At 39.6% G+C, this 12,848-nt stretch overlaps 1 protein-coding gene across 23 annotated transcripts in view; it reads left to right on the top strand.

The window, feature by feature from the left end:
• The window catches only part of ZNF638 (zinc finger protein 638), a 167,350-nt gene that overhangs the window by 81,699 nt on the left and 72,803 nt on the right, over positions 1 to 12,848 (top strand). For 18 of the 23 annotated variants that reach the window (XM_051842786.2, XM_051842783.2, XM_051842785.2 and 15 more), the window contains 3 exons: positions 877 to 938; positions 9,922 to 9,960; positions 11,093 to 11,391. In XM_051842786.2, coding sequence (XP_051698746.2) covers positions 877 to 938; positions 9,922 to 9,960; positions 11,093 to 11,391 — 400 coding nt within the window. The remainder of the gene's footprint in view (positions 1 to 876; positions 939 to 9,921; positions 9,961 to 11,092; positions 11,392 to 12,848) is intronic. The other 5 variants (XM_051842784.2, XM_070068951.1, XM_070068952.1 and 2 more) reach the window with 1 other exon arrangement.

Here is a 12,848-nt window from a genome sequence, read left to right as displayed (position 1 = left end):
CAAATGTTTTCCTCAAGGAAAGTTGCAAAATACAGAACTGCTTAGTAAGTTTTCTGCCTTTCCAAATGCTGGAGGAACAATAAAACATTGAGTAATACACATGTTGCTTTTATGTATTTGCTTTATTTTGGAGTCTGTATCTTTGAAAACTGTATTGGCTTTTTTTTTTTCCTAAAGGAGATGTATCACCCAGGAACTGATGGTTACATATTGTAATTTTATGGCAGATTAATTGTAAATGAAGAAATGTATAAGAAAGCATTTTGTTAATTGTAAACATCTATATGTAAGGGATTTTGTGTCTTTCAAATGATGTTATTTTCTCTTAAATTTTGAAAATAAATTAGATTTGATCAGCAACAGTTTTTCATATTTTTACTAATCATTTGTCAATATAGTGAGTACCTTGTTTGGAATGATTCTGGCCTATGAGATAGTATTTTTTGATTGTTGGTGGTGTTAACTTGAATATTGGAGGAATAAGTCAATAAGATAGTGTATTTTGAAGATGCTGTCTTACAGATACCCTTTTACTTACAGAATTTTTTATGTTCTTAGATGTTGTTTTCATATTGGAGAGAAATTACTTTCTGACCGTGCTTTTATCCAATTTTAAATATTTGTTGATTTCAAGTGTTAATCTATGGGTATGACTTTTAAAATGTTTTCCATATAAAATAGTTTTAAAAGGGATCAGAAAGGTATGGTATTAAGTGCATTTGTTTGGAGGTCTTAATTTTTGTGAAAATTTTACTGTGACAAATGCAATTTATACCTAGTTTAATTTTTGAAAAGATGTATCTTGTCATTTAAGACATCCTGTTTATTACTCAACATGAGGAATATTCTAATTTCAACACTTTTGTCTTACAATAGGATTGGATTCAACATCAAAATACATCAACTCATATTGAGAGCTGTCGACAGCTACGTCAACAGTAAGAATATTCTTTTTTATATGTAACAAATTTACAAAATAGTTAATGTTCAGTTATGACTTAAATACCTTTAGTGTGATGCTTTGTAGAAAAATATTTTAGAAAGCTCTTGCCTATTTAAAATATTATTTTTGTAGATGTATGTTTAAGATTATTCCAGAAGGGGAGAATTCAATATGATCCTTGCCTTGGATTCCTTCTTAACTCAATTTCCAGTAGGTGAATTTTTTAATATCATTGGTTTTTTTTTTGCTGGCTTGCCTTCCCTGAAATAGTTTATCTATTTCAGAGCAGATATCATTCCATTCTCTTCTCCTTTCCCCCAGCAGTTATATTTAACTAAAAACTAATGGATACAGCACACCAGTATTTAACTTTAAGCCTACAGCTCTGCTTTGTCTTAGAACTTGTTTTCAGAATAAACCTTAAGTAAGGGATGAACAAGCTAGTCTTTGTTCCTCACAATTACTTCTTCAGCTCTTCCATATTTTTCTTTAAGACAAGGCACCTGTGAATATTTCTCCTACTAGCCTTAGAGACGAGAAGTGTGATTATAGCTGTATTCTCCAGTGTCCTTTGTAATAACAAAAATAAATTAGGTGTTCCCCTTCCCTTTAAAAAATTTCTAGTCACCAGACTTGGGCAAATATATTTTGAGGTTATTATTCAGGACTCTTCCCGTTGCATGTGATTAACCCAACTAGAAATAGTTTTTAAGGGAAAGAAATTTATTAACTCATTTAACTGGGAAGCTTCAGGGGTAGCTCTAGCTCTAATTTCAGAAACAGTTTAATTTAATCACAGAGTATCGGAAATATTTCCATTTCTTGGCCATTCTCTTCTGTGTAGGCCTTATGTGATCTCGGGCGTACTTCTTCCACTCTCATAGTTCTGGACTTAAGTTATCTGTTTACTTATCTCCAAGACAGTTTTGTTTAAGATTTATTTATTTGAAAGGCAAAGAGAGAAAAAGAGATCTCAAATTTGCTAGTTCACTCCCCAAATTGCTGTAGGTCCCCTCTGACAAAGCCAGGAGCCAGGAACTCTTTCTCATTCTTTCCCATGTGTGATAGAGACCCACTGCCTCCTAGGTGTATTAGCAGGAAGCTGTGTCAGAAGCTGTGACTCGGTCCATCACTCCCAATGTGGGATACAGGTGTCCCAAGTGGTGGCTTACCACAATGCCTGCCTCTTAAGCGTTTTATGTTTTGTTCTCTTAAAGTACTTCTTTGCCTGTAACTCCTGCAAAGGTCCTAGGTTTGACTCTTTGGGACCACTTTGGTTTTGTTCTCCATCTTTATAGTAGCTGAAGGAATACAGTGCTCAACTTTTTTTGGTGTCATTGTGCATATTTCTGGTATTGAGAGTGGGGTAACTGGTACTCGAATCATAGAACAAGTAATTGGGGTTGTTTATCCAGTTACTAGAAACTATACAGACAAACATAGGTCATCTCTGGGAGATAATATATTACTTGAATTAGATATGCCTATAAATGGAAACCTTCCCCTAAGTCACATATTCCCACAGATACACAGTGAGATGTCTAGTTTTTATGAGGATGAGGGCTTTGCAGAAGTGAGTTATTTGCTGTAGATATTCACTCATGATGATAAGAGGATTCTAGCTGCATGTACTGCCATTTACTAGAGAAAAGAGCATGGTATGCCTATTAAAATCTTTTTTGTAGATAAGCTTATATTTTTCATGCAGATGGGACTTAATTTTAAAGTGTGTCATTTCCATGCCTGCCAGTTCAGTGCTCTAGCCTACTTTTTTACCTTACTGATATCATATACTTGATTAATTACTTCATGGCTTTTTTTCCCAGCAAAAAACATTTTAGCAAATAAATTAGTTTGAATTGGCTGCTATAGATCCTGATTCTGTGTCCTTTTAAAGGTGCATTGTGTTCCATTATGTAGAATTCTTAATCCATTTACTAATTCCTATATTGATAAATATTTAAATTCTTCTTTTCTTAATAGCTTATTGTCTTCTATCTTTGTTGGCTCTTTCTGGAATATAACATATGGGTGGTTAGCTTGAGAAGAGATACAGTGCGTCAGAATTTTAGTATTAAAGATTTGTGGTGGGCTTTGATCTAGCCCACATTGTATTCAAGGACCCAAATCTACTCCTAGTTCCAGCTTCCAGCTTATGCAGATCCTGGGAGGCAGCAGGTGATGGCTCAAGTTGTTCATTTCCTGCCACCCACGTGGGAAACCTGAATTGAGTTCCTAAAATCTGGTGTTGCAGGCATTTAGGGAATGGAACAGCAGATAGAAGTTTTCTGTCTCTCAAATAAATAGATTTTTAAAAATACTTTATTTTATTTACTTGAAATGCAGATTGACAGATTTTCTAACTACTGGTTTACTCCCTAAATGACTACAGTGGCTAGGACTAGGGTAGGCCAAAGCTAGAAGCCTGGAACTCCATTTGGTCTCCCAAGTGGGTGGCAGGGGCCCAAGCACTTGAACCATCTTCTTGCTGCTTTCCCACAAGTATTACCAGGGATCTGGATTGGAAGTGGAGCAGCTAGGACTTGAATACACACTCGTATGGGATGCCAGCATCACAGGCAGAAACTTAACTTGCTGAGGCATGACACTGGCCCCAATAAATAACTTTTTAGGGGCTGGTGTTGTGGTATAGCAGGATAAAGCTGCTGTGTGTGATGCAGGCATCCTATATGCGTGCTAGTTTGAGTCCCAGCTGCTCTCCATTTCCAATCCAGCTCCCTGCTAATGAGCTTGAAAAGCAGTGGAAGTGGCCCAAGTATTTAGGCCCCTGCACCCACTTGGGAGACCCAGGCAAAGCTCTTGACTTTCGCCTGGCCTAGTTGTGGCCATTGCGGTCATTTAGAAGTGAACCAACAGATGGAATATTTCTCTGTGTCTCTCCTCTCCTCTGTATCACTCTTCAAATAAATAAATAAAACTTAAAAAAATTTTTAAAGTGTATTTAAAAATACAGAATTTTACTTTGTGTATTTACTGGGCATTATTCTAAATACTGACATGTTCAATTTAATCAATTTGATTTGATCTTTGAAACCACCTCTGAGGAAATTGAGGCGCAGACAGGTAATTTGCCTACTATCTTATAAGAAATAAATAACACGCGCCATGGCTTACTTGGTTAATCTTCTGCCTGCGGCGTCGGCATCCCATATGGGCGCTGGGTTCTAGTCCCGGTTTCTCTTCTTCCAGTCTAGCTCTCTGCTGTGGCCCGGGAGGACAGTGGAGGATGGCCCAAGTACTTGGGCCCTGCACCCACATGGGAAACCAGGAAGAAGCACCTGGCTCCTGGCTTCAAATCAGCACAGTGCTGGCCATTGCGGCCATTTGGGGAGTGAACCAATGGAAGGAAGATCTTTCTTTCTGTCTCTTCTCTCACTGTCTGGCTCTGTCTGTTAAATAAAAAAAAAAAAAGAAATAATCACACTAGTTTATCTGGTTCAAGGATTTTTTTTTCCTCCCTTTTCCCCCTCAACATTTTATTCTGAAGAATTTCAAAGCCATAGGAAGTTGAACTGTCTTCATCTGTATTCACCAATTGTTAGCATTTGATACATTTATTTTATCTTTATATATACTTTTTTTTTTGAAATTTCAGGAAATAAATTGCAAATATTATGAGACTTCATTCCTAAATTCACTATTTCCTAATAATTTTTTCTGTATAATGAGAGCAAAACACATATCAGAAGATTAACATTAATTTCATATTATCTACTAATTTATATAGGCCAAATTCAAATTTTGTCACTTATTTCCAAAATGCCTTTTGTAACTAGACCTAACCATGCATGACCCCATTTAAATTTAGGGATTCAATCAAGATTCATGCATTATATTTCTGAATTTAGAGTACTCCACACTATACTTTTCTTTCTTGTTTATGTTTGAGGAGGGTGTTTTCATGATGTTGACTTACAAAACATTATTTATGTGAGTGGCCTAGAGACAAAATACTCACACATGCTTATACACAGACACACACACACACACACACACAGAGAGAGAGAGAGAGAGAGAGAGGAAGGGAGGGAGGGAGGGAGAATGGTTCACTTCCAAGATGTCTGTAGCAGCCAGGACTGATGCTGGAAGATGGGGGTGGAGCCCAGGTCTTTCACACTGGTAGGAGGAATCCAATTACTTGAGCCATCATCACTGTTTGCCAGGGTCTGCATTAACAGGAAGCTGGAATCAGGAACCAGAGCCAAGTATTGAACCCAGGGACTCCAACATGGGATATGGGCATCTTAATGGCTAGGCTAAACACCCACTCCTGTTGCCTTTTTTTTTTTTTTTGGAAAGTTATCTTGTAGAATGTCACACATTATGTATTTTGCTGTTTGTTTTCCTCATTAAATTCAAGTTAAATGTATTTGTCACATTTACTTCATAAGTGATGTGTGAATTGTATCACATTAAGGCACAGATAATGTCCATTACCTAGATCCTTGCTCCTAATCATTTCCATTATTCTACCTCCATTAGTAATATCATGCTTTGGAAACAAAATTTTTGACTAGGCAAAATACTATAGATGCTTTATCTTCTGCCCTGGGCAGCAGGTATGAGATGAAAGCATTGTGTTAGCAGACAAACTTTGAAAGTCTAAGACATTGGAGCCAGCGCTGTGGCATGGTAAGCTAAGCCTCTGCCCACTGCACTGGTATCCATTAAGAGCACCGGTTCAAGTCCCCACTGCTCTACTTCTGATCCTGCTCTCTGCTATGGCCTGAGAAAGCAGTGGAAAATGGTGCAAGTGCTTAGGCCCCTTGCCTGGAAGAAGCTCCGGACTCCTGGCTTTGGATTAGCTTAGCTCCAACCCTTGCGGTCATTTGGGGAGTGAACCAACAGATGGAAGACCTCTTTCTGTCTTTCCTTCTCTCTTCTGAACCCTAACTGGAGAGCTCTGGAAAATTAGGAATAATCTTTAATGTATTGATGACCGTTTGATGACCCCCCTGAATTGCCCGCATTATACATGTCAGAAAGCTGAAACCTACACATACTGGAAAGTGGGCTTTAATTTATATAACCCCTGTGCTTAAGCCCAGTTTTGTTTGATTCCAAAGGTCTTTGTTTTTATTTGAGAAAGAGAGAGAGAGTAAGAGAATGTGCTTTGCTCATTCAGGATGCAGATTAGCAGGAGGCTAGTTAGCATTGGGAATAGAGCTGGAGCTTGAACTCAGGCTCTGTGATACGTGATATGAATATTCCAAGCAGTGTCTTAATCACTAAGCCAAACACCCACCCATTTATTTATTTATTTATAGATAAATCTGTAATTCCGTTTTCCCATCAACTTTAAAAAAATTTGAGGGGGCCAGCACTGTGGCTTAGTCGGCTAAGGTTCTGCCGGTAGTGCCAGTTCATGTTTCCACTACTCTTCTGATCCAGCTCTCTTCTATGGCTTAGGAAATCAGTGGAAGATAGTCCAAGAACTTGGACCCCTTCACCCTGCATGGGAGACCCAGAAGAAACTCCTGGCTTTGGATTGGCACAGCTCCAGCTGTTGCAGCTGGAGTGAACCGGCAGATGGAATTCTTTTCTATCTCTCCCTGTCTGTCTCTGTAACTCAACCTCTCAAATAAACAATTTTTTTTTTAATTTGTATGAGAAGTAGAGACAGCTCTGATAGGCTGTTTGAGTCCCCCAATACCTGCAACAGCCTGGATTGGGCCAGGGCAAAGCTGAGAGCCAGGAACTAATCTAGGTCTTCCACAAGGGTGACAAGGACGGACCCAAGTACTTGAGCCATCATCTCCTGCCTTTTAGAGTGCATGTTAGCTGGAAGCTAGAATTAGGACCTGAGCTAGAACTTGAACCCAGGCACTCCACTATGTGAGATCATCCCATCTCGGGGGTCTTTAACTGCTAAGCCAGGTGCCTGCCTCTGCAGATTTTTTTTTTTTTTTTTTTTTTTTTTTTTTTTTTTTGGACAGAGTTAGACATTGAGAGAGAGAAACAGAGAGAAAGGTCTTCCTTCTGTTGGTTCACCCCCCAAATGGCCACCACGGCCAGAGCTATGCTGATCCGAAGCCAGGAGCCAGGTGCTTCTCCCGGTATCCCATGCGGGTGCAGGGGCCCAAGCAATTGGGCCATCCTCCACTGCCTTCCCGGGCCACAGCAGAGAGCTGGACTGGAAGAGGAGCAACGGGGACTAGAGCTTGGCGCCCATATGGGATGCTGGAGGATTAACCAAGTGAGCCACGGCGCTGGCCCCTGCAGAGTTTATTTATTTATTTATTTTATTTTTATTTATTTATTTTTGACAGAGTGGACAGTGAGAGAGAGAGAAAGGTCTTCCTTTGCCGTTGGTTCACCTTCCAATGGCTGCCACGGCCCGTGCACTGCGCTGCCGATGGCAGGAGCCAGGTACTTATCCTGGTCTCCCATGGGGTGCAGGACCCAAGCACTTGGGCCATCCTCCACTGTCCTCCCGGGCCACAGCAGAGAGCTGGCCTAGAAGAGGGGCAACCGGGACAGAATCCGGCGCCCCGATCGGGACTAGAACCCGGTGTGCCGGCGCTGCAAGGCGGAGGATTAGCCTAGTGAGCTGCGGCGCCGGCTATGAGTTCTTTCTTTTAAACACTGAGTTATAAGATGAGGCAGGAGTTCATCTTCCTAGATAGTAATAGAGTAACACAGTAATACAAGTTTTAAAAAGTATTTAAAAAGTTAATAGTAATGCAAGTTTTAAAAAGTATTAGAGGGGATGGAAACAAAATTATCCACTTACTGGAATTTATTGACAAGTGAGGAATACCTTGGATTAAGGTTAATTTATTTTTAAAAAAGATTATTTATTTAAACGAGTTGGAAGGAGGGAGGGAGATTTTCCATCTGCTGGTTCACTCCCCAGGTGGCCTCAATAGCCAGGGCTGGCCAGGCTAAAGCCAGGAGCCAGGAGTTTCTTCCTGGTCTCCCATGTGAGTGGCAGGGAGTGGCACTCATTTTATGTAAGCAGTTATGCCATCTTTTGCTGCTTTTCCCAGGCCATTAGTAGGGAGCTGGATTGGAACCAGGACCCATATAGGATCCCAATGTTGCAGGCAGTAGCTTAACCACTGTGCCACAATGCTGGCTTCAAAGCTAATTTTTTTATCAATTTAAATTTTTTCTTTTTAATTTGAGTGAACACTACCATCTGATTTATCCCCTAAATGGCTGCAAGGGTCAGGGCTGGGCTAGAGCAAGGCTGAGAGCTGGGAACTCAATCTGGGTCTCCCACATAGTGGCAGGGATCCAAATACTTGAGCCATCATCTACTGCCTTTCAGGGTCTGCATTGGCAATAAGCTGCTGTTAGGATCTGGGGCCAGGTGCTGAATCCAGCTACTCCAATATGAGATACGAGCTTTTAACCATCATCTTAACTGCTAGGCTAAACACCTGCCCTGTCTTCATAGTTTATCATCACATAATCACAAAATACCATGGGTAACTTGTCTACTCTCAAAGCAGGAAGAAAGCAACAGGAGATTTCTCAGAATTTGTCAGCGGTCTTGCTCCTTTGTTTGGTTAGAACCTACCACTAGCTGTCTTCTAAAGAAGCTAGGCTGGGGAGAAAATATTTAGCTTTTTTAGCTTTTGTTACAGAGGCAGGCAAGGAAAAACTGTTGAGAATTGCTGTTGAGTTAGTTCATTAACAGCATCTGAGGCAAAGAGCAACACCAAAAAACCACTTTACTTTCACTGAGTTTATGACCTAACTTTTTATTGATGACTTGTTGAAAGTGCTGTCTCCATTTCCTTACCTGGCTTTCATCTTACTATGGAAAATATATTCTTGAGTACTAGCAATTTAATGATTTAGTATGTTCACCATGTCTAGTTAGCTCAAGTCCTTTAGAAAAGTTGAAGGTGGAGATGTCTGTCTTCTGTGATACTGTTGTTCCTCCTTTTTCTTTCTGTGATTATTCCTTTTTTGTTTTAAATGTTCTTGTGCATAAGATTTCTGTCCTCAACCCTCTTTTTTCTGTAACTCCCTCCTATGTTAGTCTCACTCTTCAGAATATAGCTGTGACTTCTTTCTAAATATCTCAGCCGCCTTTTCCTAGTTTCAGATGTTCATTTATAAATGTTCTGAAAACATTCTTATGTTATCTTTGCTTCAGAAATGGTCAGTGAATCCCTCATTGCTTTCTCTTGTGTGAAGCCACATTATGTGATTTTAAGGTTGTTCATAATTTTGTCTTTACCTGAGACAGCCTTTCCAAGTACTTTCACAGTTCTTTTTCATCATTTCCGTGCTGTTGCAGACCAGTTTCTGGAACAGAATACCAATATTTTGCCACTGGTCCTTCGTTTTATATATTTTCATGCTTGAAATCTAAACTAACCCATTCCAGCTGATGGGTTTTTTTTAAGGGCTACTTGAAAAGCAGTGTTGTCTTTGAACTATCTTCTGATTGCTCTCACTTAGATGTATCTTTCCAGAGACCACATGGTATCACTTAAGGAGCACCACTCATATTGTAGCCTATGGAAGTACTCTAAAATATGATAAGAATCATGTCCCCCTGGAGTTCTGCTTAGTGGATGAACTGTCTTCTGTCTTTTTAACCCCTTTCAATACTTGTATCTTGTACCTCTTCTGTGCTTTTAAACACTTTTTTGTGTGTGTATTGCCTATTATACTTAAATTTTTAGGCCTTTAAAATGTGTTTCTCTGTTACACCTACTAGCATAGTAGTTTAATTATTTATTGAGTTAGACTCTCAATATTTTATTTCCAAGAAAAATTTCATATTTTAACCTACAAAGGCACTTCAAAAAGTTTGTGGAAAACACATACTATTTTTACCTGTATTTTTCCATGAACTTTTTGAAATAACCCTATTTAATAAATCACTATGTAAACTAAGGTTTTGAATAGTTCTCCTAATATATTGAAGGTAAAGATTACTTGAGCCTTATAGTTTTAGTTTAGCTGTTTATTAATATTGTTTATTCTCAAAATAGGTATCCTGATTGGAATCCTGAAATCCTTCCATCAAGAAGGTAATTTTTAAAAAAATAGTATTATTATTGAAACTTGATTTTCTTTTGAGAGTAAACAGTTACTTGTTAAAAAAGTTATTCTTTTGAATTGAAGCCTACTTTCACCATTTTTGCTTTTTAACAGAAGACAAATGCAAAAATCTGTGAATCTTCCTTCACTTATTCCAGCTTAAATGCAATACTTTCCCTCACTGAACTTCTGTTTTCTTTAATCTTTTCTGAAAATACTTGTTCTGATTATTTTATGTTTGTGGGATCTTCTATTGTAAATGCCTTAAAGGCTGAGAGTGGTCTTTCTAAGATCTATAGCCTCTAGGGGTCTGTACTCAATTTGTGTTTATATTCACAGAAATATTTGTAGATGGCTTTGTTCATTTTTCTGTTACTGTAACAAAGTACCTGAAGTTGAGTAATTTGTAAAGAAAAGAGGTTTATTTGGCTCACAGCTCTGGAAGTTTTAAGAGTGTAGTGCCAGCTGTGCTTGGCTCTGGTGAAGGTCTCACAGGGAATGGTATCACAGTGGTAGGGTCTGGGCGGGAGAGAGAACAAGGAAGGAAGCCAGATTCAAAGGATTCTTCTACAACAACTCGCTCTCATGAGAACTAACTCTGAGTTGTCCAAGAGCTACCTTCCCTTCTCAGGCAGAGCCTCTAGTGACCTGAGGATGTCCCACTAGACCCCTTCTCTTAAAGGTCCCACCAACTCTTGTTATCACCAACACATGAGTCCTTTGGCAGGGGAAAAAAACACATTCAAACCTTAGCAATAACAATCTTTCAGGGAAAAACTTTTGAAAAATGTTTATGTAAATCACTTTCTAAATTCTTTGCATATCTCTTTCAAACTATTAATTATAATATTGGTACAGGAAAAACCCAGGACATTTATGATGATACTTTTCTGTAAACGAGATAGCACAGCAATTGGAGGGCTTATCATCTGTTCTCATTTTTTCTTCCTTACCCTACAAGGCTGAATTACATCATAACAGGTGTTTATTTTTGTTTTAAGTATTACTAATGCTTGATACTGCCAAAAGTCTCTTTTTAGTGAAGTGTTGTTGTCATTTAATATCATTTGAGCTTACATTAAATTGCTGACTCTTGGCTTGTTTTCTCTTACTCCTTTGTAGAAATGAGTGCAATAGAAAAGAAAATGAAACTCCAAGAAGGCGGTCTCATTCACCCAGCCCCAGGCGATCCAGAAGATCAAGCTCTAGTCACAGGTTCCGTCGATCTCGAAGCCCAATGCGTTACATATACAGACCAAGAAGTCGAAGTCCAAGAATTTGCCATCGTTTCGTTTCTAGATACAGATCAAGATCCAGATCTCGTTCACCATATCGAATTAGAAATCCATTTAGAGGTAGTCCAAAATGCTATCGATCAGTTAGCCCTGAAAGGATGTCACGGAGATCAGTGAGATCATCAGGTACTCTAATAGCTGTGAAATAATCAATCTACTTATTTTGACTAAACCTTTTCAGTTTTTTTATGTTTGGATTTTAAGAAATGAAATGTTGTATATGGTAAATTTTAGAATTGCTACATGAAATCTGATTCACATCCCATACAGTCCATTATTCCCTCTAGAAACATTGTGTGCAGAAGTCTGAGAGAGTGTATCTGTTTACCAACATCAAATTTAAAAACAGGATGTAAAAACATCTGATTTTTTTCTTGAGAATTACTTATATAGAGCTTTATGAATTCATTTAAAACTTAACATGAAATTATTCATATTGTTAATTTATGTCCTTTTTTAAATTAATTTATTTATTTGAAAGAGTTATGCAGAGAGAAGAAGAGGCAGAGAGAGAGCGAGAGAGAGGTCTTCCATCCACTGGTTCACTCCCCAGTTGGCTGCAATGGCCAGAGTTGTACCGATCCAGAGCCAGGAGCTTTTTTGGGGTCTTCCATGTAGGTGCAAGGGCCCAAGGACTTGGGCCATCCTCTACTGCTTTCCCAGGCCATATAGAGAGCTGGATCAGAGGTGGAGCAGGCAGGACTCGAACTGGTGCCCATTTGGGATGCCGGCACTGCAGGCAGCAGCTTTACCCACTATGCCACAGCGCCACAGCACTGGCCCCTACCTTATGTCTTTTTTTTTTTTTTTTTTTGACAGGCAGAGTGGACAGTGAGAGAGAGAGACAGAGAGAAAGGTCTTCCTTTGCCGCTGGTTCACCCTCCAATGGCCACCGCGGCCTGCATGCTGCGGCCAGCACACCGCGCTGATCCGATGGCAGGAGCCAGGTACTTATCCTGGTCTCCCATGGGGTGCAGGGCCCAAGCACTTGGGCCATTCTCCACTGCACTCCCGGGCCACAGCAGAGAGCTGGCCTGGAAGAGGGGCAACCGGGACAGAATCCGGCGCCCCGACCAGGACTAGAACCCGGTGTGCTGGTGCCGCAAGGTGGAGGATTAGCCTAGTGAGCTGCGGCGCTGGCCTACCTTATGTCTTAATACCAGTTTAATGACCTTTCCAAAATAGCCTTCTATAATGAGAAATTACTGTAAATGTTTAGGAAGTACTTTGAGTAGGTCTTTTACTATATTCAGTATACCAATAGATTGGCTGCAATTGGGAATACTTTTAAATTTATTATTACTTTTAAAATTTACTTCAGAGAGAGACAGAGCTCCCATTTGCTTTTTTACTCCTCAAATGCCCTCAATCATTGGGGCTGAAGCTGAGTGCCACTAAATCCAGATCTCTTACGTCAGGAACAGGAACCCAGTTACTTGAGCTGTTACTGCTGCTATCCAGGGTCTGTATTAAGCAGGAAGCTGGATTCAGGAGCTGGAGCAAGGCATGGAACCCTGGTACTTCATTGTATTTCATGGTGGGATATGGGTATTTAAGTGGCTGGGCTAAATAAATACCTGCCC

Source organism: Oryctolagus cuniculus, chromosome 2 (genome assembly GCF_964237555.1).
Source record: "Oryctolagus cuniculus chromosome 2, mOryCun1.1, whole genome shotgun sequence".
Taxonomy (NCBI): domain Eukaryota; kingdom Metazoa; phylum Chordata; class Mammalia; order Lagomorpha; family Leporidae; genus Oryctolagus; species Oryctolagus cuniculus.
This window is presented reverse-complemented; position numbering and strand designations above follow the sequence as displayed.